Source organism: Solanum verrucosum, unplaced genomic scaffold (assembly GCF_900185275.1).
Source record: "Solanum verrucosum unplaced genomic scaffold, falcon-dt-bn FXZP01000183.1, whole genome shotgun sequence".
NCBI lineage: Eukaryota > Viridiplantae > Streptophyta > Magnoliopsida > Solanales > Solanaceae > Solanum > Solanum verrucosum.
Window position 1 is genome coordinate 4,056,434 of NW_026020430.1, and position 26,327 is coordinate 4,082,760.

The following is a 26,327-nucleotide window of genomic DNA, read 5'->3' on the forward strand; positions in this document are numbered from 1 at the left end:
TTAATCATGTAAAAATGATATTATAAAGCTGGATCTTCAAGGACTTAGAAAAGCAAAACTCAATACAAAAATATTTTGAGCTTCATTAATATATTACTCTTTGAGATATAGTTAGTTTAATTAAGTAGAATAAAAAAACTAGGATAAAGAATTAATGGTGACACCGCCAAGAAGCGTTAAAGGTTGGCAACTAATAATTCAGTTTGATGAATTTTCACGTTATTGTTTGACTAATATATATTAGAGATCTATACTTATAGCTAGCTAATAAATACTAATAAAAATTAGCAAATGAAATATTTAATTTTTAAAGAATAGAGTATAGTATATGAGTAGTAGATAAGACAAGGGGCAATAAATTCATGGGAGAACAACTAGGGTTAGGGTTTAGCAAAATAGTGAGTAACGATGCAAAAACCCTAGCCCCGAGCAAGACCAAAAGATGAGCTCGACGTGAATGTTTGTTGGCGGACATTCACATGGAAACATCTATTTTTTTTGTTATATGTTTTTCTTATAAACCGCCATACAAATTACCTTGTGTGACCCTTGATCAAAATATATGAATTTTTAGGGTGTGATGATACATTTTTTAGGAAAATTAATTATAAGATAATTTATTAATATTATTTATTTAAAAAATCTTCTATAGCTAGAAATTGTGTTGGAAAACTCATCAAAGAGATGGGGTATTTTTGGAAAACAAAATAATTAATAGGTTTTTGGACTTTAAATTTTTTATTTATTTTAAATCATTGAAAAAGTGGTAAAAAATCTTATTTTGAACCGGAAGGAGTATTATTTGTTATAAGTTTTACTATTATTACATATACACAGGCTACTAATTGATGAAATTCGCTAACTTGTAATATCTTCTTGATTTGTTTATATATTTGATAAATATCGAAAGTGTTTATACGCATTAAAATTAAGGGCAAATTACAGAAATCATATACTTTTAAAGTAAAATTACAATCTATTCCTTAAAAGTTTATAATTACAGAAATCCCTCAAACGGATACAATAATATAAGCGCTGATACATTAATTTGATGCGCGAGATTCATTAATCGTTAAGCTAGATGCATTACATTTTATACATGATACACTAATCTGATGTGCGAAAATGAGGGATTTTGGAGATTTGTAAAATTTATTGGGGATAATGGTAATAAGTAAATCAAAATGTGAAATTTCTGTAATTTTTCCTAAAATTAATTGTAGGTCATAAGTTGGTCACTAATATAAGATCTTACGGCTAATTATATGTATATTTTTGTTTGATTTAACCTTTGCGGTTTATCACTATTATCTTTTGTATTCTACTTTCGTTATTCGGTCCTTTCTTTTTTATTAATCTAAAATACTTTTAAAATTTTATATTTGTAAAGAGCTCTATGGACATTTTTGTCATTTAACCAAAAAATTACTTATCAATATCATTTTACCAAACAGACTAATGGCACACTTAATATTAATTTCAACAATTCTATCTAAACATTTGACTGTTTATTAATAAAATCAATTTCAGTATCTAAAAATATTTTTCAACACTTGATACTTATCAACTAATCTAAATGGTATCTATTTATTAGGTCACTTGAATATCAAATTACATGACCCTGCAATATATAGTTGGTTAATGACCTGTTAGCATCGGTAAAAAACATTATATACATATAATATGTATATTCTTAATCATTAAAATAAGGAGAAAAATAAAATATAAAAGACGATTTTTTTTCTTTTTTAAATAAAAGACGAATTGATGTTACCATAAAACATGAGTCATTGTAGGCAAATGAAGCTTAAGTAAGAGAATTACTATTGCATTGAAAATTGAAAATTTTAATTATATATTGACGCAAATCAAGTGGGGAAACCTTTTTATTTTTAATTTTTCCACATTTTTTGACAATTTAAGGTTTAATTTGTGCCAATTGACTTGTACTCCTGCAGACGAACATTATTTTAGTTGACATTAATTAGCGACTCTTATTAAAAAGGAAATTGTTTAGGCTGTAAACCATGTGTTTAAGCTGTTTAATCTATAAAATACGACGTGCTTAACACAGGTTCCAAGTTTAATAATCACTCTATAATCACATACACGTCCACCATTTAATTTCTACTCATATACACTAATGGCTCACCTCTTCATGTACAATATGTTATTTTTGGGCATAATTAGTAGAACTGTTAAATTGAGCTAAACCAAACTTGAAAGAGTGTTTATGGGTGCTCTTATTTTCTTCTTTAAACACATAGATTTATATTCAAATCAGGTTAAGTTACTAAAGTTAAAGTAGCAATCCAATGAAGTAAGAACGCATATCAATCGCTTCATCATACTTAAAATAGATGTTCATTTTTATTCATCCAGTTAAAAACAAAAAGATAAATTACCATTTAATACCTATTTTACACTTTTTATTAAGTATACTATTCATTTTCCAACTTTAGATGAATAAGTAGGGTGATATATAGTAAAATTATCATTTTATTTATTGCTTCTTAAGGGGTATGTCAAGTCAAATATAAATGGAGATGGCAATCATTAACCACTAATGGTTTATGTGCAAACAAACACATTGTCTATTGATTTGGTGCAAATACCAAGTACAAATAAGTTTAAAGGTGAAAACTTACCCACATCATAGTTATTTACATTTTGAACTAATAAATGTGTTTGAATATAGGTTTCTGTCATTTAAACGTAGTTAGTTAATTAATTTCTCAATTTGTTAAATTTTTCATTCAATCACTTAATCATACTAGTAATTTGAATTAATTTGACGAGGACATATTACGTATTTACCCTTTTTCAAGGACAAGAATGGGATAGTTTAGAAACTTTTTGGCAGAATAATTAATTATGCATTTCGTCCAATTTAGCACCTTCTATTACACATATTCCAAGAGTTCTAAAAGTTGGATATTTCCTTCAGTTTTACTCCTCCACCGTAGCCGATGAATATCTCTCTACTTCTACCCTCAAGACAACTGAATAGTCCAATATTTGTAGCAGCAAATTCTAATATTTTCCATAACATCCCCCCATAAAATATAAATTGGAAAAAAATAATGAAAAGTTCTTTAATTTGGGGAGGAAAACAAAATGAAAGTAACAAACAACCAAAATATTAATGAAAACCAGTTAACTAGTTCACGCAAAGCTGAAATAACTGTTGCAAATAATGAGAAGACCCAGATGAAAGCAAAAGTAGTACTCCCTCCGTCTCAAATTATTTATCGTGATTTCTAAAAATAATTATCTTAAATTATACTCCCTTCGTTCCTTTTATTTATCATAGTTTCCTTTTTTGAGAGTCAACAATATGAATTTTGTCTAACATTTTATGAAAAAAAGTTGCAATTTATAGTACTTTCCGAATAGTTTTTGAATAGCTAAAATTTTATTTTAAAATATCAAATGAATGTAATCTAATTTAGATTTGAAAATTAGTCAAATTAACTCTCGAAAAGTGCAACATGACAATTAAAAAGAAACGGCAAGAGTAATTTGTCATTTTAGAAATGTAAAACAAAGTTCATTATTTTTTCTCATTTTATTCTTAGTACTACTTAAGACAAGTAGATAGAGTAAATATTTAACGAAAGAGATTAACCTTTAAGACAAGGTATAATAGAAGGGAAAATACTCCTTACTACGTAATTTTTTTTTTGAGAAATATGTAAAAGAGAAACACCATAGATAATTTAAGACGGAGACATACGATAGAATACAGTGGTAACATGCACAAAATGAAGTAATTTAAGCAGTTACAGCTTACACATCTGATTCACCATTAATTAAGTTGGGATGAAAATGAAAAGATTCTTCAGCAGTATGGCTAAGCTAGACATATAATTAAAAAAATATTCATCAACTTATTAGAGCAAATGTATCACGAGGTTTCTGAAATGATACACCATAAACAATAAGAGTTGAAGAACCCCAAGCTTCGATTCTCACTCTTTAGCATTTAATGCTTTCCACATGATTCCAAACTTTTTATCTTCTATTCCGAGGAAAACAGCTCTTTTTCCCAGCTACTAAAAACTCTATTGAATTATATTATAATTATCATATCCAATTTTCTATGTTCAACTAGTCTAAATGACCAAATCACTTTTCCTTCTAAGACAAAAATATAAGTTATGGGTCCCCCACCTAACCTCATAAAATACAAAAAAAAAATCTTCTGTTTCAGTTTCCAATTTAGAATTTTTCAAACCAGTAACTTCTTATAGCTAGGAAGAAGAGACGTGGTCGACATGATGAGAACCTTGTAAATATTGTTTATTGATTTTATGGAATAATTAATTTTATAAGGTGATGAATAAAATAAGAGTGAAAAACAGACATCTTCAGTACCGTCTTAGAGAAAATAAAAAACATGCGAGCTTCAATGCATCCATTAATTGCACTTGGTGATATGGAAGATTCGATTATTGGGAAAATGGATGTTTTCTTATTTATTTAAATTTTAAAATATCTTCTTTTTTCTTTTATTTTGTTCAATCTCTAAAGTGGTGGAAATTCAAGGCTTCGGGTTTTGTTGAACACTAAAATATTGAAAAGAAAACAAAAGGTAGCAAATTTTTATGTGAAAATCAATTCCCTGAAATCCTAAAATCTTCCATGAGGTTTATCGAAAGAGAGTAAGTCAGAGCCTGAAATCATTCACAATCGATAGAGGATTCATCACACCATTCTCTCCGAATGCGGATTTAGAATTTGAACTTTATCAATTTAAACTCGATATTCTATCATAGTCAATGACTTACTATATTTGAATCTATTATTTGTATTGAATTGTCCCAATTTATGTGATAATATTTTATTAAACGAGTAAAATAATATTTATAGTCTAACATAAATCATAACTATTTGTGCGGTGATAAGTCATATCGTTAAGGATAAATTAAGCATTTTAAAATTAAATTTGTTATCAAATATAGAAAATACACAAATCGGGAAGGAAGTAGCAATTTAGTGAGAGTTTTAACGCATACAAGATTTACGCTAAGCAACTGTGTTCGATAAACCTGTTATCTATGTATTACCGTATATCCTATATCCGCCCCTAATTCTTCATATTCAAAATCGTGCATGATATTTTCATTTCACATGGATTCTTAAGTGATACAATTAAAGAAAGAAGATTTTTTTTCCCTTTTGTCCTCGTTCATTGGATTTCTTAAAAGTTATACAAATTCCTACTTCTTTCGTCCATTTTTAATTGTCATAGTTTTTTTTAGAGTCAAACAATAAGAATTTTGACCAACATTTTACGATGTATTTTTTCATCATATTGATATGCAAAAAATTGCAATTTATAGTACTTTTCGTGTAGTTTTTGAATATCTAATTTATTTTGTTTAATATATCAAATTAATGTAATCTAATTTAACTTTAAAGATTAGTCAAATTGACTTTCGAAAAGTGCAACATGACAATTAAAAGTGGATGGAGGTAGTAATTGTTATAGTCAAAATTTCTTACTAATCCAACTCTTTGATTTTAACTAGTAAGTTACACCTATCCAATTTGGTGAAGGTCTGAAAATTGACAAAACACTCAACTGGATAGGCAAGTGATTGCATGGAGAGGGGCTGAAGCTAATATCTTGCTGCAAATGTACTCTTTGTTTGTTGCTTAGACTTAATTACAGATTCCCTAAGAAACATATTTTATTGAAGGGTTATCACCAGCATGCTAGGTTCCTATTGCAGGACCAAGGTCGAGAAGAGACAAGGCAAGCAGTCTGACCTTGTCTCATTATCAGTAATTTAAAATGCCAAAAATTGCTTATTATGGTGCAAAAGTAATTTTGAAGAGTTTTCAATTGATGAAACAAATTCTCTTCAATTAGACAAGAAACAAAAGAGTCAATAGATGAAACAAGAGATTCATACCACAGCACAATATTTTTGTTATAAGACCATATATCTTATAAGTTTTAAACATATCATTGCAATGATATTGTGGTATATTAATCAAAGTAATTACCTTCCAAGATACTAACCATAAGAAGGGAAGTTGATCTTTGATCATATTGGTGACTATCCGTAATAGTAATACTTCAGAGAAAAATCATTCCTGCACTATCAACTGTAATCAAATGACAAAATTAAATAAGATCTTTTTTACTTGGCATAATGACCTACCAAAATATTTTGCGTGTTTCCATCAGTTATTCCCCTCAGTTTCAGATGTCGGTATTCATCCAATTGGCGTCTGTGTCGTCTTTTGATTCCATCTCTAAACAGAGTGCTTCCTGAACTTTTAACTTCCACAGGAATGTAGGATCCTTGTGAGTTCTGCTGAATATTTTTGTTCTTGAAGTACGTTACTGCCTGCGCCTGAACTATTGTACCACAAGAAAGCTTTAGTAGTAATGAACAGATAACAATTAGCTTTCCCTTCACCACCCTTCTAGTTACATATGATCTAATGGAAGACTTTGATGTCATTCCACCAAATTCATTTCACTTTCATGTTAGGAATATATAACGGCAAAGCATGAACTATGAAACAAACGAGGGATTTAATGAAATACTTGAACATACCAGATTTTGAAGACGCTGAGATCACAGCAACGTCTTTAAGCTTCTTAATTTTTTCAATTACGAAATAATTTTCAGGGTCATCTACAATGTTCATGTCAAAACATAAGAGCGCCTTTTCACATGCCTGAAAAGTACAAGTCAGAGGCAGATATTGGGATACACTTACTATAAGCAGTAGGATGTTGTAACTTCACAATATTTATGAAGCCATAAGGTACCAGGCTCAAAATAAATGAACAAAATAGATAGCATCAAGTGAAATACATATGCCCTTAGTGTCAGTAAGATGTTAAACATGCAATAGTTGCACAGCTAGATTGATCTAATTCCTAGCATAAGTTCACTACACATAAGCCCATGACAAACTGTCCATACTGTATTTCTGAAGTAGACAAAGGAGGACTCATTGCTGAGGTAGAGGAGGCTAATTAGAACGAGACGTTTTCAGCAGTGAGTCTAATTCCTAATTCAGAATGCAAAAGAACCGTATATCTACATCTAACAAATTTCCAACAAGAGGCATAAAGATAACAAAGTTTAGTGATTTTCACAATAGCATCTGAGTGTCAGATCAAATTATCCAGGTAAACTAACAGAGATAGAACCTACAAACACATCCAAAAGGGGAACACATTATGACATGATAAGAACCTTCAAGCTATGATCACAGAAGTATATAAACATAACAGTAGAAGCAGTAGCATTTAGCATTAACTCTAACCTGACCATAAATTTTCAATGGACAGCATATACTAAGAATTTTGTTCCTTGCTAATTTGCACATGTAAAATGCTTACAAGTGCCCAAAATTTTGTCAGAAATTTACCTTCTTTGCAATGGAACAAAAGCCACTTTCAAGTGAATGCTCAGCAAAAGCGAGCCACTCTCTATATGAAACAAGAAGCCTCTGATCACTGATAGCTTTCTGCTCTCTCATAAGCAATGCCTCATATCTCAACGCCAAGCAACTCTGTGAATACCCAATTGTTAAAAATCACGTGTTTGGAACCGAAAATAAAAAGGCAAATCCAGAATTTCTATAATAGAAGAATAAAATCATCATCAGTTGTGGTTTCTTAAAGCTTTCACAACATAGGATATACCTACACTTTGGATCTTCCAAAATGTTCGACACACTTTAACTCTGATAAATTTTGTATGCAGCTTTCACAAATTTCAAAAAGATAATTTAAAGCATGATGTGATGTTTAAAATCAGATGAATTCTCGACAACTACATCGACATTCTGTTGAAGACTACAGCAAACTCTTAACCTCATGCTCTGTCAAATTGTTTCACATATAAGAAAAGAACGAGGTGTATCTGCAGTAATATACCATGAAAGCTATCCAATCATTACACTTATTGGATAGAGTATAGACAGGTTCTCGTGTTCCTAAATATCACTTCTATTGATTACTTCATTTTCACAAACTTCAACCGAAAAGAGTTTTTGTATATACATAAGGAAGGATATATTTCCTTTACAGATACCAATTTCTCTGCCACACAGCAGTCATTATTTACATCTTTTGCTACTCACATTACCACCTGCCGCCACCACCACTTGTACAGAAATATAAGTTATCTGTGTCTACTATTAATACTTATTGAAATGCATTCCAACACTAAAACTAAAGTAAGGAAATAACTTCCTTAGCAAAACAATATTAGCATGAGATTTATCTTTTGAAGATAATACAATTACCGAACACAACAGGCTACAAAATTTCAAGCAGCGCTTCAACTTATCACAAATTCCACCAAAATACATGGTTTAATACAGCAGACGCTCTTCCACTGTATGCATTTTTTCAGTGTCTTCAACATCATCCTACTGAAAACTACTGTTCTTTTTGTCATCAAAAAAAAAAAAAAAACTACTGTTCTTTCCGATTAACTCTATCTTCTAGTAACTACGTGTTTCCAAATAACTAAGTCAAAGTGAAATGTACAAATTTGAAATTGATAAAGCTGTATACCTCATTATCTCCGATGAGAGCAAAAAGGCGAACTAGAAAATCTACGATCAGAAGCTTATGCTCTGCAGCTTTTCCAGCGATTTCCTCAATAATTCGGAGAGATTCGTGTCTCATGAACTGTTTCAAAGTACATACCACTCCGTCCAGAGATTTGTAATCGTCCCAAGCTAAAACGGACTCGAGAATTCGAAGAGTTCCTTCATCCAGTCTGCACAAAAATCATGCTCACAAGTGCATTTTATTGAATCAGAATAAAAATTTTGATTAATCGAAAACAAACCTACGGCTCTCGACTTGGAATCTGAATAGGGAGATTTGCTGCGAAACTGCAGTTGACATCTTCACGAGAAGGAAATGAGGAGCTGCAGATTTCAAACTGCCCTAATTTATAGTCTGTTCGAATTTTGTATTTTCCGCGTTCCCTTTTTAATTTTATTTTGGGTTAATTTCAAAGAGCTCCTTCTTGTTACATAAACTACACTTTCCTCCCTGTGATGTTGATGACGTTCAAAGATCGTTACAAGAAACTGGATTTAGCGACGACAGCTAAATCATTAAATTTCATGCTAATTTTATTTAACATGAGGGATGATTACTTTAATATAATCAGTAACATTATGATTATGAATGAGTCGTCAAAGTGTTGGTCAAACAAAGTAAATTAATATTAATATTTTTTTGAACTTTGTATTGAAATTACGATCCATCAAAAATGATGTAGATGAGATGAATTACAGTGAAGTTGGAATGGTAAAAACAATTTAAGACATGACATAAAAGTTGGTTTCTGACTTTAAGAAAAACAACTCTAATAGAACAGTTATGACCCACAGAGTTGCCGAGTCAAAGGAATTTTCCCAATAGGGGTCTTAGGTTGGTAGAGCCCGTCACAGGTGACTTGCCTTGGTATGTTTACCTCTCCTTGTGTGATTTTGCGGGTTCCCTTGTCATAAAAAAGAATAGTTCAAGAGAAGGAAGGAAGTAGTGGTCGATGGCAAAAAGCTACCAAACTTGACTTGTAAGGGATCAAAGTAGCACGCGTTGTCGAAAATAATCCCAACAGCTTTCCAGTTGCAACATGGAAAAATCCAGAGTTATAGTCACCAAGTTGAATCACCACGATCTCATCGGTAACAATTATGGTGTACACATTATCATCTAGATCTAATTGATATGCAATACTCGGAGCTGTCACAGTGAACTCTTTCTTCCATGAATTTAAGTTACTCAGATCATCATCAATGTTATTGTGAGCAACATATACGTTGATCAAGAGGGAGCAAATAGGACCACAACTTAATGTTACCAAACAAAGCTTTTCTCCCTTTTCTACTACATTTGTTACAGAATATTCAGGAATTTCAATTGGTACCACAATCATATCGAATTCTTCTTTAGTTACATCAAAACAAAGGAGAGTTTTTTGTCGTTCTTCTATGACAAGAATGTACCATTGTAGAAGTACAAGTATTTACGTACCAATATAATATCCCCTTCAAATATACCGTTGTAACAACTCTTGAAATATTGTGATGAGGAATTACTTTCAAAGCCCTCCATGAATGGTCAATTCCAATAGTGAAAATCGAAGGTTTAATCACTTCCGAATTTCCATCAAGAACAACAACCTTGTATTCATATGAAAGTGGGCAAAATCCAAAGCCCACAGTAGTAGCCAAATCAATATTCCCTACACCTGTTATATAAGTACCAGTAGAATTAAAACAAAATCAAGAAAAGGTTGGAAATACTATACAAACAAGACACGAAGTAGTATTAGTATTTATAGAGAAGTGTCATGCCAATCCGAAGAGACACATTATTCACAATGAAACACTAAGAGAAATACCTAGATATGTATTCAGTGCAGTTATGAGGTATTCTTTAGTGACAGGATTGAAGACATGGAAACGAGTTTTATCAGAAAAAGACCAAAAACAGACGAAACCATTCACAGAATTGGCCCATATCATGTTCATCCAAGGATTAAAGTTCCGGCCTAATAGTACATCTTTTGCTGTGCATAAGTGTTTAGTGTTCCAATCTTCAAATTGATGATCATTTGGATTATAACTAGTGTGCCATTCCAAGGAAGAAATTTTTATTGAGCGATATTCATTTCCGTCAAAAGCAACAATAAGTGCTTCCAGTTGAGAGAACGATGAGGATTTTATTCTCTGTTCAATATGTAAGTAGGCAAAGCTACCAGTATGTATAATTGAACACCACTGCATACATACCATCTTTAACTTTTCAGCCAAATCATGGCCAGGTACTCTTCGTAATATCTCAATAACAATTTCTTTGGGTACAGAAATGACATCTTGTTTTTTATTTTCCATGATTCTATTTGAGATTTTCTTCCTACGGTGCCTACTAATCTAGAAGAAAAAGGTCATTGATTATTTAAATAATTGACAATTGGTTAACTAAACAACGATAACAACGGACTGAGTAAAATCTCACAAGTGAGGTCTGGTGAGGGTAGAGTATTCAAGTGCAGCAATAACGATGAATTAAGAACAATTGTTTGCGGTCCTTTTACACTTGATAATAACAGAAGAATCCGAAGACAGATCACATTTCAATAAAATGCAGTAATGAAAAAAGATTGCAACCACTTTTATTCCTACTTTGGTGGAAGTGTATAGTTTGATGTGATCTTAGCAAAGCAAAAGACTAGGTCTTCCTTTAGAATGTGTCAACTAGGGAAAAACAAAATAAAATAAACAATAAGGCCTAAGGGAGTTCTAATAAATGAAAATTTAAAAAGTTTCATATTACTTGTATTGCAGAAAGACTAAATAAATTGCCCCATCACCCAATTCAAGAGCATTATCAGATCTTATGATCTTTATTTTGTCTCTCAACAAGAACCAAATAGTCTTTCAGGGTGGAAAAAGCAGTACTTTTACTAGAAAGAAGATAGGTCCAAGTAGCCCTACTATAATCATCATTAATAGTAAGAAAACACTTATATTCATTATATGTAAGTGATTTATAAGGTCCCCAAGTATCAACATGTATGAGTTTAAAAATTCCCTTAGTTTTGATATAGCTAGAAAAAAAGGAAGTCTAGTTTGTCTAGCCAAAGCGCAAATATCACAAATGAAATCAAAATGAGACTGAGAGGTAGATAAAATTGATGTTTTTCATTAAATCAAAAGGCATATGACCCAATCTCCTGTGCTATGCTTGTACATCAGATTGACTCCTTACAGAAATGGAAAAAGGACTAGAAACTAAAGTACAACTTGAATTTAAATTACTAGACTCGGAACTAGAATTAAAAGAACTCACAGAAACAAAAGAACACTCTATAGAAGGTTCCAAAAGATGGATTCCATCCTTAGCTTTCCCAAGAACCAATGGGGTTTTCACTGAAGAGTGGGCATAAGACAAAATGCAATAGAGAATTTTCGAGTGCAACAGAACTGTTTGCAGAAGTAGTAAACAGAGATTAAGTTTACTCTTAATGAGGGAACAAACAACACATTCTGCAATAAAAGATAAGAATTAGGCAATCTAATAAGTAAACGAGGACATAATAGGATGAGATTGGTAAAGTAAACATGTGATGTGAAGCTACTGAATCTAATATCCAAGAACTGGTGTTAGCATGTGTCAGATAGGCCATAGGATTGTGAAAGATGATACCAACACAATGCACTATATTTGCCTTAATATCAGTCGCAACAGTCCTCATCTTTTCATCTTGTGCAAGTTGAACTAGATGAGCAAAATGTGCAAACTGTTCTGCATGCATATTTGCTACTGGCTGCCTTGCACTAGCCAGTGAACTCCCTTTACCACCAGCCTAGAGTCTAGACCCCTTTGTAAACTAGAAATCAGTTGGGAAACCTATTATCCCGTTGCATTTGCCAATAGAATGTCCTGGTTTCTTGTAGTAAGAGGAAGTGAGTGAAAACTTTCATCCTTTGAGTCAGCTGGCTGACTTCTCTGTCCAGAGAAAAGTTGATGAGCCGCAAGAAAAGAGGATGACTCTCTTGGGAAAGTAGAGCTTACATTGCTTTCTCTTTACTTCTAATCTTGGATGAGGATAGAATAAACAAGATTGACATTAGGAAGAGGTGTCATCATGAGGATGTTACTTCAAACCCCTGCATACACATCATTAAAAATTGTATCAACCTTTAATCTTGAGTGGACTTGACCATCTTATGTTTTCCTCCACAACTACCGTTGCAGCAGCAAACCTCATTTATAAAGAGTGCATCTTCTTAATCCTTGTGAAATACCTAGCTATATCAGAATTACCTTGGACTGAGCTACCAAACCCATTTGTAGAAGAAAGAGCTAAGCTCCATTATAGCTTGGTCAAACCTGTCAGCAAGGTCATTCCGGAGGTGTCGTGTTGATTTGGAGTAACTCACACACCAGCAATCTCCTTAGAGAGGAAATATAGCAACCAAGAAGTGATCATATCATTGCATCTGGTCCGAAAGTAGAAGTTGGGAGAATCACTAGTAGGAGGAGCACAAAAACCATCTATCATCCATAGAAATAACAGTGACTGCATTGGAAGAGTTGGTGACATCCACTAATTCAGTAGGAGTAACCATTGGATTTAAAAGAGCAGAAACAGAGAAAGAAATGGAAAAAAAATAGAGAAAAAAATATCTAATTACTATTCTGATACCATGTAGAAAGACTAAAGAAATGAGAGTTGATTTGAGAATTTTCAGATGATCTTTCTTTATTGATGCATATATGTATTTATACAAGTCGTGCAAAAAAAAAAGGACAAACTAATAGCTACAACTATCACCTAATCATTTGATACTACCCTGACAATAAATAACAAACTATACATGTGTAAATATTCCTATACAATGCTATGTAACTAAATTTGATTTTTTTTGTATATCTGGTGTATTTCTGCTTGGGCTAGATGATCCATTAATAGGAGGGAAAAATGTCTGAAATATATCTGAAGTTTGACCGAAATTGTTATTACGATATCAAACTTTGGGAAGGACCTTTTACCCCGCACTATTTAATAGTGTATTTTTTAAAGGTATATACGTGTCCACGTGGACATAAAAAATATTGCATAATTATAAATAGTAATGTGTCCACGTGGACACATATATACCTTTAAAATACACTATTAAACAGCTCAGGGCGTAAAAGGTCCTCCATAAAATTTGGTGTCGTAACAACAATTTCAGCTAAAGTTAAAGCATTTTTCAGACTTTTTTCCCTTAATAGGACCATACTTAACGCATATATAAGGCTATTGACTTAGGCCCAAAGAATTGAGGCCCAAGAGATGAATCTTGGGTACACAACAATAACTGTCTTTGTCTGAATCACATCACCATCTTCACTAGATACTGTAAACCAACATGTATAAATACTGAGTCTATGATAAAAATATCTGGAAATGAAAAAAGTGAGAAAATTTAAAAGCATAATATAACAACCAAAATTATTTGTATCATGCTACAATCAGAGTACAACACTACCTTTACCTCGTAGAGATAAACATTGTTTGACCCTCAGCTTGAAAATTCGCACCTAAAGAGCTGAATCCGCCTCTAAACAACAACAAATTTAGTGAAATTTCATAGGAGGAGGAATAAAGTATACATAAACCTTATTCCTATAACATGGAACAAAAAAGTTATTTCCAAAAGATCCTTAGATCACCCGTCACCTGTCAATCTATAAGAAATAACCAAACTAAAAGTATCATATTAATAAATGTCCTTGGATGTGATGGTATAAAGGACAATTAGAAATGGGGATAGTTACCAATTTTTACAACTCTAAAATTAAATCCTTCACTAGTAATGATTTTGTATTTTCCATGTTTTTTAAATTTTAGGTAAATTTTAAAGCGATCCTTCTTGTTAAATAAACTACACTTTCGTCCCTGTGATTTATAAAGTTATGCATAAGTCATAACTGCGTTAACTTTATGATCTCCAACCCAAGACCAAATTTTACACCAAATCCTATATTTGGTGTGAAATTTGTTGTTTTGAGTTCCAACCCACACCAATTTTCACACCAAATAACTTTTTGAATATTATAATATTATTTCATTATACAAACTTTTAATTAAACATTATATAAGTTGTATGTTTTAATTAAATCTCTTGTATATTTAATTATTTTTTATGTAATATTTTTATAATATTAATTTTAGATATAAAATTTAGCTTTTTTATAAATTAATTTTTCTATATATGACCTTTTAAAAACAAATTCAATTTATGTTAATTCTACTATAAATTATATAAACTACTTCACAAAAATTAAAAATGCAAACATATAATTTTTTAAACAAATAATACAATGTACTTAAAAATAACCGAAAATAATAAACATTCAACAAAGTAGTAATTGACATACATTAAAATTGAAATATAAAATACATTGTAATTTTAAAAAGTACAACAAAACATAATAATTTTAAAAAATTACACTTAATAATCTGATAGATTCTTTCCGGATTCATCAACACTATTAAATTATGAATTGTATGGGGTCGAAAATTGTTGTGGTTGTGGTTGCGGCTGTTGAAATTGTTGACTTCTCTTTTCCATTATTCGACTTTGTTCTTGTCGAACAAATTCACAAACATTTGGATCAGCAATACCATCCACATTCATTAATAGCTCATTTTGAACTACGTAATGCATTAATAGAGCATTTATGGGAGCACCGTAGTGATCTTGAAAGTTGAATATTTATGTAGAATTTTAAATAATTTTTTTCAATTATGTAATGTTTATTTAATTGTATTTCATTAATGATTTCACTATTATTTTTATAATATTTGCTAGCAATTTATATTATTTAAAAAATTATGGTACAAAATAATTTTATATTAAACGATTATAAAAGAAAATAATATGAATTATATATGATGATTGTTTTATGTAATAAGAAAATATAAATGAAATAAGAAATAATAATGTAATAATGAAGAGAGAAAAAAAGATTCTTTTTTGGTGTAAAATTTGGTGCAGTGGGTTGGAGTTTATTACACCAAATTTGGTGCTGACGCCAAATTTGGTATAAAATTTGGTGTTTGGGTTGGAGATGCCCCTGTTTGGCATTGCCACTAACAATAACTTATTTTTATAAGTATTTTTATTAAACTAACTTTTTAGAAAAGTGTTTTTGAAAAAAATAATTCATGTTTGGATAATTCATTTAAAAAGTGATTTTCATAAGTAAATTGAGTTTGACTAATTTTTTTAAAAAAAGTACTTTTAAGAGTAAAATTACAAAAAAAAGACAACTATTAATGTACTTCTAAAATTAAAATTACTTATAGAGAGAAATTATAACATTTATTATAAAAAAAAACAATTAATTTTTTCTTTTTTTTTAAATTTAAATTTTACATGTTTAAATTTTCAATAAATATTATAGGAGTACGCTTTTTGGGAGACTGAAATCTTTAATTGTTATTTTATTCTTCTTTTTTCTAATCTTGAAAAAAATATTATTTTTTTACCTTTTTTTCTAATTCTACAAAAATAATACTTAAAATAACATATAATATATAAACGTAAAATAAATTATAAAATTTATTATATAAAAAAAAATTCTTAAATGAAATTTAACCAAATTTATGAAATATGCTAGTTTATTAATAAGAAATATATTGTTAAATATTACATATGAAAAAGATATTTACTCTTAAATAATTTTTTGTTTCTGCTTTTTTTTTTCAAACAAATTTTTTTAGCTTTTTTCCAACAGCGAAAAATTGCTTCTGCTTCCATTTAAAAGTAATTTTACTAATTTATCAAACGCTTAATTTTTCAACAAAAGTGTTTTTTTTCTTTTCAAAATGAGTGTTTTGGGCCTCTCAACAATATTGTCAAACAAGCTCTAAGTCCGAGTTGATGTCATCTGTATTGAAATCAATTTTTTTTAAAAAAATTATTATTAATTATTTTCTTATTTGAGTTAATGTTATGGCTTAAACATCCGTAAAATTTTGCATTACATAAAACAGAAAACACAATTAATAAACTTCAGACATATGATTTTAATAGAATTAGAACCGTTACAACACAGTTTTTAATTTTAACATGGACTCTTTTTAGATACTGATGAACTTTCACTGCCTTTTAATTTTTTCTATATGTAAAAAGGTGCGTAATAATGTAATATTACACATGAAAGACTAACGAACCTCATCAATAGTTAAGTTTCTCCTTCAATGGTTGTTCAACACAATTAAGCACTAGGTTTTCTCTGAAAAGTGATCCCAAAACGTTTTACAGGTATACAATGTTATCTCCGGTATCCAAGTTAGTAAAATCAGAAACAAGAATAAAAAAGACGAAATAGATAGAAAATAAATAATCTGAGTCCACAGAACTCATTGTGTATCCTTAAAAAATTTAATCCCAAGATAAAATGGGTTAACTATTAAAGAAGTAGCAGTATCTTAAACTTCAATAATTTTAGCGAACTCAAAAACGAATTAACTATTAAAGAAGTAGCGATATCTCAAACTTTAATAATTTGCGACAATGACGCAAGGGCACCTTCTATTTAGCTCTTTAAGAGCTAATAGAGTGTTTCCTAATAATATAAGGACAACATTTTTCCTTTCTTCTCCCAATATAGGGATGGTGAGAGTTCATTAGATCCCGAATTTAGATAGGTGAAAGATCCTTACTTATCATATAATAGGTAGACAAAATGAAGTTCAGAATGAAGTTCAGACAAATTGAAAACTACATTTGTGATACAGAAATTCGTAGTCTCTTCAAACGCCACCTATTTTAGGACGTTTTGATGCTCTAGCTCCAGATGGCTCTGCTCCAGCTCCAGATGGCCCTGCTCCAGCTCCAGCTCCAGATGGCCCTGTTCCTGCTCCTGTTCCAAATGGACAAGCAAGAGAATAACCAAGTTAAACAAAAAACTATAAAAGAATCATAAAGAAGACAAAAAACATGAAGTCCTAACTAATTACCTTGCTCTTCAACTTTGACTATTAGCCTATGTCTCGGACCATGTTGTTTCCATTGAAACCACACATCAATCATGGTTGATTCCTTAAAATAATTGCCGACGGAGGACCAATATATATGCATTGCGGTTTTGCTTTTAATTTACAACAATCCTGGCGCACCACCAATCATGCTTTCTAGTTTACTATTGTGCAGTGTAACAGGTAGGGTCATGCCTGAAAACAGAGAAGAATGCGCATATGAGGAAGGAGGGCTTCCTTTCTCGAAATCTGAAATTTTATCACGTGGAACAGTAAGCAGCAGTTGTGATTTTTTGACGTGACCAGCTTACTGAACCATAGAACAGGCTCGTCGATGGCATTAAACAGATTCTCATCAACTACTTGCCAATGTACTGGAGGCATGAAAAACGGGCCAGCTGGCTGTGGATTTTGAACCACCATTGGCGTTAGTTGTCCCACAGTGTCTACTGTTTGTGTCATTACTTGTTGGCCAGCTATCAGATGAGTAGTTTGTTGATTTGATACTAATGCTTGCTGGTCAGCTATTGGAGGAGAAGGTTGTTGAGGTGAAGGTGAATGAAGGGAAGAAAGTCCAGAAAATGCATTGCTATGCATTGCTTAATCAAAAATAAAAATAAAAATTGATCAATTAAAAAAGCAACAAGACAAAAAAACTATTAAATTATAAAGATAGTTTGATTATTACCTTGGGTTAAAAGATATGATTTAATCTGCTCTAGCTTCCCTATCATTTCGTATACATCTTTGGATTCCCAGTATGTTGATGTTGAACTTGGTCCAACATCTGCTCCAACAAATCTTTTATAGATTTCATATCCATCCCTGGACAAAGGAATCCATAGAGGTTTCATTATCCCAAATAAACATTAATAGACAACAGTTATTAATGTTTGAACAATTAGTTATTCTTGAGAATATCTTCTCCTTTTCATGTTTTTTCCCAAGCTTCTTTTGTCGTCTTAAATACAATGATTTTAGAGAAGATTGCAACTGAATTTTGAATTAAAATCTTGGCTTTGTATATTTTGGTTTTCCCTTCTGAGTGAAGTTTGATTTCAACAGCAGAATAATAAGATTTTTCAGAGATTGGTTGTATGAGTTTATCTTCCATTACAGTTTTCCACAAATCATAAGCCTCAAGATAAGACTTCATCCTAACTGTCAAGATTTGATAATTTTCACCATTGAAGGTTTGTGGGGCATTGAAAGAAAGAGTATTGTTTGTCATGGTTTGAAAATAAGGTTTAAAATAGTATGAATTAAAATTGGTTATAAGTAGCACTGCGTTAAAAATAAAAGCACGGGTTAAAATTGGCCCTGCATTAAAAATAAAAGCACGGGTTAAAATTGGGTTGAAAATATGTATGAAAATAAAGTGGTTGAAAGTTTTTTTTCAATGAACTCACAGATTTATTAAGATCAGTGGAAGGCTCTGATACCACTGTTATGAAATGGAAGAAATTAGAAAGAGAAATTAAAGAGAGAATGAATAATAACTATTTGTATTGATTCTTGCATTGATTCAAATAGAAGAGTATATCTCTATTTATAAATAATTAAGGAGAATCCTTCTTAAAGGAGAATCCTTCTAGATACTAAACTAAAATAAAACTAAATATTTTATAATTAATGTAAACCCTAGATTTGAAAGGAAATTAAATACTATAAAATATTTTTAGACTAAAATAAAATAAAAAGATTCTACCAAATTCCAACATTAATCTGCTCTAGCTTCCCTATCATTTCGTATACATCTTTGGATTCCCCAATATGTTGGTGTTGAACTTGGTCCAACATCTGCTCCAACAAATCTTTTATAGATTTCATATCCATCCCTGGACAAAGAAATCCACAGAGGTTTCATTATCCCAAATAAACATTAATAGACAGCAGTTTTCTCTTGAAAGAATTTCATGTCACTGGCTAAACTTCTACCTATCAGTTTACATATCATTTAGAGGACTACCAAGAAAACAATCAACAAGTGAAAATCAATCTTCCGCACAAGAAAACAACCAGCAAATGAAAATGAGTGCACCTCACCAAATTAAATCATCATATTTCCTTTTGAAGTTCAAGAACACATACATGTACAAAATAATAATGACATCATGTGAATATTGTCTTTTCCGTTTCTGTAAGTGGAGTTCATTTATAATGTTGTATAATAAGGAAAAAAGTAAATGAACTGTTACGGCATTAGACAGAGATTTCAGAACACAAATGAAAATAAAACTCATGAAGTCTAACATTTCATTTTTCAAGTTCAACTACACATAACAAAATAACAAGAAATACATGCTATCAAATCAAACAATGACTTCATTTGTGTGAAACTAGAAGCTATTGATCATCTTCTACCAAAAAGATCATTTTTTTTACACAAGAAATGAGAAAAAAATGGATTTGAAGCATATATACCCAGAACCTACTCTTTATCTTTTAACACAAAAACATCAATTTTTTAGCTAAGAAATGAGAAAAAAGAAGGATTTGAAGCTTACCCAGATGAGAAAGAGAATGCTTAAGTGAAATGGCTACCTTCTACAACTAAAATCTGTTAAGCAAGTTTCTGTATATTAACAACGCATTTTCTACCTCTGTGTACGTTTTATAATAATATTTGCACTGAAGTCCTTTTAGTTTGTTCTTTTTAACTTTTAGACCTTGTTGGCCCAAATATTGTTTGTTTGGAAAAAGTTAAATTATTACTATAACTATTAGTACTACTAGTTTCTTGTGATATAAAGTAGGTGACATTAAGGGTTGATATTAGTTAGTAACAGAAAGGGTAGATTAGTCTTTTTGTGTAAAGGTTGTTATAACTACTTTCTAGAAGTTAGTTACACAACTATATAAGTAACTATTCCCTCATCATGTATGCTTAACATTCTATACAGAAAATAAAAGTTTCTCTCTGCTCTTCTATTCTAAATCTCTCATTCATGGTGTTGATTAAGCTTCTTTAGTTACGTTCATGGTATCAGAGCTTTATGTTTCAGTTTGATTAAGATCTGAAGCTGGTATTTGTCAAAAAGATCAAAGAATCAATTGGTTGATTCATCGATTCATAGAGTTGTATCAAAATTGGGTACAGATCGTAGCTTGAGATAAGGCTGGATTCTGTATCTTCTGGTTTTTCCGCGAGAAGAAGCTCAAGTAGATCATCAATGGCGCCTGGAAATAGCTCAGCTGATTTACCTCAGAATGATTCTACACCATTTGTTCCTCAAACTAACAGTTCTGTATAAGATCAAGATATTGACTACAATTATCCTCTGTTTCTTAATCCTACTGATGTTAATGGTATTAGTTTGATTTCGTTTCAACTGCTTGGGATCGAAAATTATATGTTATAGAGTAGATCTATTCGACTAGTATTGTTATGAAGGAATAAGTTTGGGTTAATGTTTTATTTAAAAATATATGTAAAGGAAAAATGACTGAGTTTTTGAAAAGCCGATTAAACTTATGATTTAAGCAAATCGAATTCTCAAAAGAACAGAGTCGCCACTTAATTTTTAGTAAAAAATCAAGAAAAAATACTTACGGTTTTCAAAAGATTTAAACAGATAAAATCAATTGAAAACGGGTTCGAAGTTCAATATACATTCCGAGAAGGTGTTAGGCCCTCGGAATGCCCGCTAACTTGCGGTTGACCGGCGATTTGACTAAAAGTGATTTTTGACTAATTTTAAAATTTTAACTAAGTAAAAGAACTCATTTTATTTTAACTAATTTTTTATTTTATTTTTGAAAGAAAACTTTAACTAAGTAAAAGAACTTATTTTACTTTAACTAATTTTTGAAAACTTTAACTAAATAAAGAACTCATTTATTTATTACTATTATTATTTTTATCACTTTATTTATTTTAAGGGGGGATGAGCTAAAGGGGAATTTTCTAAAGGGGGGAGGGGGTAACTTAACTATCGACAAAACTAAAATGGAGCTAAGTAATAAATAAGTTGTATATAAGAAAGGGTAAATATTTTAACTTTTGAATATAAAGAGAAACGACTATCCTCGAAAAATTAATTAAGTTAAAACCAATTCACATAAAGAGTTAGTCACTAAAATAACAAATAAATACAAGAGGAGAAAGGAGAAAATTTGAACTCGGGCTTTTGCCCAAATTCGGGAAAAATAGACTTTGCAACTAACTTTGAAGATTAATTCAAGAAGAAAGGACATAACAAAAATGAATCATTTAACTTAAATGTATTGAAATCATTTAGAAAGAAAAGTAAACTTTTTCAAAATGGTCAAGTAAAGAAAACTAATTAAATGAGACGAAATAAGTTATCATAATCAAAAGTGGTTCATCTTTAGGGGATTAATTAAGTTAAATAACCAAATCACATAAAATGGGTTAGAGAATTAATACAAATAAGTAAATAATGGCAATAACGAAGAGGATGCCCAAATTTGGGCCAAATCTGATGGACTTTAGGCCCATTTTCGCCCCAAAGACCTGTGTATACCAAAGGCGTATATCGATGTATATAAGCCATATTTCGATCCGTTTTTGTGTATATCGAAATGTATACCAAATATAAACAGTCCACTTCACATTTCCAGCGCCTGTATTGGCTTTCCAGCCCTGTATATCGCTGTTCTTTCTATGTATACATGTGTATACACTCGTATGCATCATGTATACTGCTCTCTTTTGGGCTTTTTAGGATCTGAAAATTCAGTTTCCAGCCCTTGTACTACCTGTAACCTGTTCACCAGCTATTTGGACTCGATAAAGAGAATCAAAATCCCCGAAATGCAAGAAGGAGGCGGAGTCCCCACGAACTCGAGAGGGGTTCAATTTCAACAAGAAAAAAAAGAAAAGAAAAGGAAAACACGTTAGTGAATTTAATGTTTCCAAGGACTTGAGAAAAATAGCACATTTAAAGAACTTTAACACCAACTCAATCAAATAAGTAAACTGAAACATAGAAAAAGAATTACACCAAATTAATATATTAAAATCTTGTGTAGTCAAACAATCATTTTATCATAAAATGGAGAGTGAAATAATATAGCGAAAGCGTTAGCATTCTTTCCTACTGCTTGGTGACCTCAAGTAATGAAGGAAATATGGATATGCATTTTTTTTAAAAAAAAATGACTAGTACGTGCTTCAGGCAGCATGACAAATATATCTTTCATGGCCTAAATATTATGGCAAATGAATCTAGCAATTCAAAAAGAAAGTCATTGTAAATGATAGACAGTCCTTGCTCTTTCAATATTTAGCATATGCTTCATGACAAAATAGGGAGGAAAGTGCAAACCAACAAAATTATTATAAACATTTAGCTTCAGGTTAGAATAAGTGGACAACAAATACACTCAACAAACTATGAAAGCATGCTGAAAATGAGGAGAAATGAACGCCAAATAGACAGTTACACATTTGTAATACAAAATAGGACGGCCGTGGAATTTAATCAAGAAGAAAATGACCACTTATGCTCTCCGATCAGCAGCTACGATAACATATAGCTTCATACTAAAAGATTTCAAGATTTTCCCTCATCTCAAAGGAAGAATAGAGAACATCAGCAGTAGTAAAATAAATGGAACCTTCAATATTCGAGATGCTAAAGCAAAAATAAAACATAGATTCGACGATATCCGAATAACGGATTTAGAAAGGTAAGATAAACCCCAAATAGAGAGCAGAGGAGTGAAGACATTAACTACAAAACAATATAACATTCAAATCAACATAAGAATGGCAAACAAAACTCATTCAGTGAACAAACATGGCTTATCAAGACGACGAAAACATAGCTAAAGTTAACAACACTGTGTCGAAGACGAAAAGAGTGTTATGAGGGGGGGAGTATTACCTTATTCCGGGCAGCGACTGGACAATAACGAGCAAAGGAGACAGCGAGCTTTTGCGACACACAAATTCGAGGTTCAAGCACCACACCAAGAAAAGCTAAACGAAACCAAATAAAAATTCTCCGGGAACCTTTGAACTTTTATAACTTTTCCTGATTTCTCTTCCTAACTTTTCTCTCCAAATGTTTGGATGCAAATGTTTTGACCAGTAGCTTATGTTCCTCTCAGATTCCGACTAAAGTTTCCAATATTTTCTCTAACACAAAAAAAATTCTTTCTTTTTTCCTCCCCCTTTCGACTAAAACAGAGGAAAATCTTATAGAAGAGGCTCAAGCTCTAGTATGTCCTTTTGGCGGGATCTTTTTTTTGAGTTGAAAAAGATGTATTTTCAAATTTGAACAATGTGTTCTTGGGTGGACATAACCTTCACGTGATCTGGTCAGATTTATGCTCGAAATGGTGAGCTCATTTCTGAAGCCATATCTGCTATGTATTGGACTCATATGCATCTTGATGAATATATTGAAATAGATAAAGCAAACTTGCATGTAAAGGGTGAAGCATTTTTTATCTTTGTGGCTGACGAAGTTGGAATTCCCTTGTATTGAAAATGAGAAAGAAGACAAAAGGGGGGCTGCTGGTACTGCTGTACGTTGCTGGTTCGCGTCTGGGTTTGCAGAGAAAAAGAAGAACGATGCAGGGGTCATTTTGGTGTTTCTTGTATTGATGTAAAATGGGTCTATTTTGGTATGAAATGAAAAGGAGACTATTGGGCTGTTATGGGTTATTTGGTGGGCTAGGAATTAAGGAAAATTGGGTTGGTCACGGGAATGGAAAAAGGGTCCAATATTTGGTCTTTTAAATTGAATATGATAGAGTTGGATTTAAGGTTTGGCCATATGAGTCTAAATCGTAGCCAATTAAAAAATTAAAAATATAGCCGACCTTAGTTAATTAGGATAGACTCGGCTAGTAGTCGAATAAGATGAATTAACACAATTAATTTACGAGCTTCTTAATCTTAGCGAAATAAAATAATTAACTTAATTTAAATACAAACTAATTAATTCAAAATTAAAACTATATTCAAACTAAAACAAAATAAAAATAAAATACATATCCTAACCATGTGGAAATCTTTTGATATGATTTTCAAATATTTATAAAATATACTAATTACATATATAACTATATGAAATATATTTATTATTTAAAAAATTATAAAAATCAACTAAAATCATTTAAAACAAGCTTTGAATTTTATAAAGCTAACTATTCTAAATCGTTTGAAAAATAAGAAGCTCGGAAACTAATTATCATCGGGGAGGGCCAAAATTGGGTGTCAACAGTTAATTGATGGAACTGTTAAGAAAAAGATGTATAGTGTAGAATTGTGGGGACATTGGGAAATAGTGAATGCAATTGTGTTGTCGTGGTTACTCAACTTTGTATCTAAAGAGTTATTGAGTGGACTTGTTTTTGCCTCTAGTGCATTTGATGTTTAGACTGATTTAAGAGAGAGGTTTGATCGAGTAGATGGTTCTAGAACCTTTAGCTTGCACAAAGACATTGCATCCATGCAACAAGGTACTACATCTGTCTCTCAGTATTACACAAGGCTCAAAACTCTGTGGGATAAGTTTGATAAATTAGTACCAGCTCCTTGTTGTAACTGTGAGGTTTCAAAAGGATTTGTAACTCATATGAACAGGCAGAAGGTTTATCAGTTTCTGATGGGACTAAATGAATCGTATCAGCAAGCTAGAAGTCAAATTCTCATGGTAGATCCATTACCAACAATCAATCATGTGTACTCTATGATAGTTGGGGATGAATGTCAAAAGGTTGTGGTGAAGTGTACTACTAGTTTGGGAATGACTTCTATTAGCTCAGATCCATCTGTTGCTATGTACTCAAAAACTGGTAGCAATTCAGGTGTTAGTAATAACACAGGTGTGAATCAGAAATTTAAGAGGCATTCAATACTAATATGTGATTTCTGCAAATACAAAGGTTACAGCAAAGAGTTTTGCTACAAAGTGGTAGGTTATCCTCCTGACTTTAAGTCAAAACGAAAGGTGCAAGGGGGATCAATTTCCCCACCTGGCAATCACTCCAATCAGTATCCATCAGCTCAGGCTAACTTTACATATGGTCTCAACACCAACATTCCCCCACCAGGCTGGGGAACTCCATCTAATCCACAACAACATTCGTCTGAGGGATCTAATGTCAACCTCAAAATCAGTAAAGCTGAAAAAGAGGTTCAACAAATGCTGCAGGGATGTACTTTTACAAAGGATCAATATGATCATATTTTGAAGATGGTTCAACAGAAGTCAGATGTACCTACTGTTTCTACTTCTTGCAATACTGCTAGTACTATAGGTAAGGACTCTTTTGTTGTTGATCATAGTCAAGTATGGATTATTGATACAGGTGCAACAAATCATATGGTCTCTAGCTTAGATATGATGGTGAAAGGTTCAGTGTCAAAGCTTCCAGAATTGAAACATGTGTATCTTCCAAATGGTACTACCACTCAAATTTCTCATGTTGGTTCATGTGCCTTATCAGCCAGAAGTATAATCACTAATGCATTACATGTTCCAGCCTTCAAGTATAATCTATTATCAGTTAGTCAGATCACAAATGAGTTAGGGTGTTCTGTCACATTCTTTCCTAATTTTTGTGTTTTTCAGGAGCTTTACAGTGGAAAGGTGAAGGAAGTTGGTAAAGAAGAGGGTGGTTTATACTTACTAAAGTTGCACTTAACTACTCCAAATGCAAGTACAAGCAGTGAGAGGGAAGTTGCATTTGCTGTCAACAATACAAAACCAGTAGACATGGAGTTATGGCATCAAAGACTAGGACATGTATCTTCTACAGTTCTTGCAAGACTGTTTGTTGTGAATCAACAAAATCTATGTA

The 26,327-nt window shown here is 31.6% G+C and overlaps 1 protein-coding gene and 2 pseudogenes across 3 annotated transcripts; all 3 read right to left on the minus strand.

Annotated features, from left to right (window-relative positions):
• Window positions 1-5,482: 5,482 nt before the first annotated feature.
• On the minus strand, window positions 5,483-8,948 carry LOC125807595 (protein DOUBLE-STRAND BREAK FORMATION). Of its 3 annotated transcripts, XM_049487332.1 has the most exons (6): window positions 8,838-8,948; window positions 8,558-8,765; window positions 7,402-7,545; window positions 6,576-6,699; window positions 6,174-6,373; window positions 5,483-6,105 (listed from the first exon to the last, which is right to left on the minus strand). In XM_049487332.1, exons 1-6 carry the CDS (start codon window positions 8,894-8,896, stop codon window positions 6,100-6,102), a joined length of 741 nt encoding a protein of 246 aa, XP_049343289.1. In that variant the 5' UTR covers window positions 8,897-8,948; the 3' UTR covers window positions 5,483-6,099. The 3 variants fall into 3 exon arrangements, with proteins under 3 accessions (XP_049343289.1, XP_049343288.1, XP_049343290.1); XM_049487331.1 differs by lacking the exon at window positions 5,483-6,105 and having other exon boundaries at window positions 6,153-6,373; XM_049487333.1 differs by lacking the exon at window positions 5,483-6,105 and having other exon boundaries at window positions 6,180-6,368.
• A 573-nt stretch (window positions 8,949-9,521) lies between these two features.
• On the minus strand, window positions 9,522-10,908 carry LOC125807575 (F-box/kelch-repeat protein At3g23880-like; annotated as a pseudogene).
• Window positions 10,909-17,321: 6,413 nt separating this feature from the next.
• Window positions 17,322-20,069, minus strand: LOC125807774 (uncharacterized; annotated as a pseudogene).
• Between the last annotated feature and the right edge of the window lie 6,258 nt (window positions 20,070-26,327).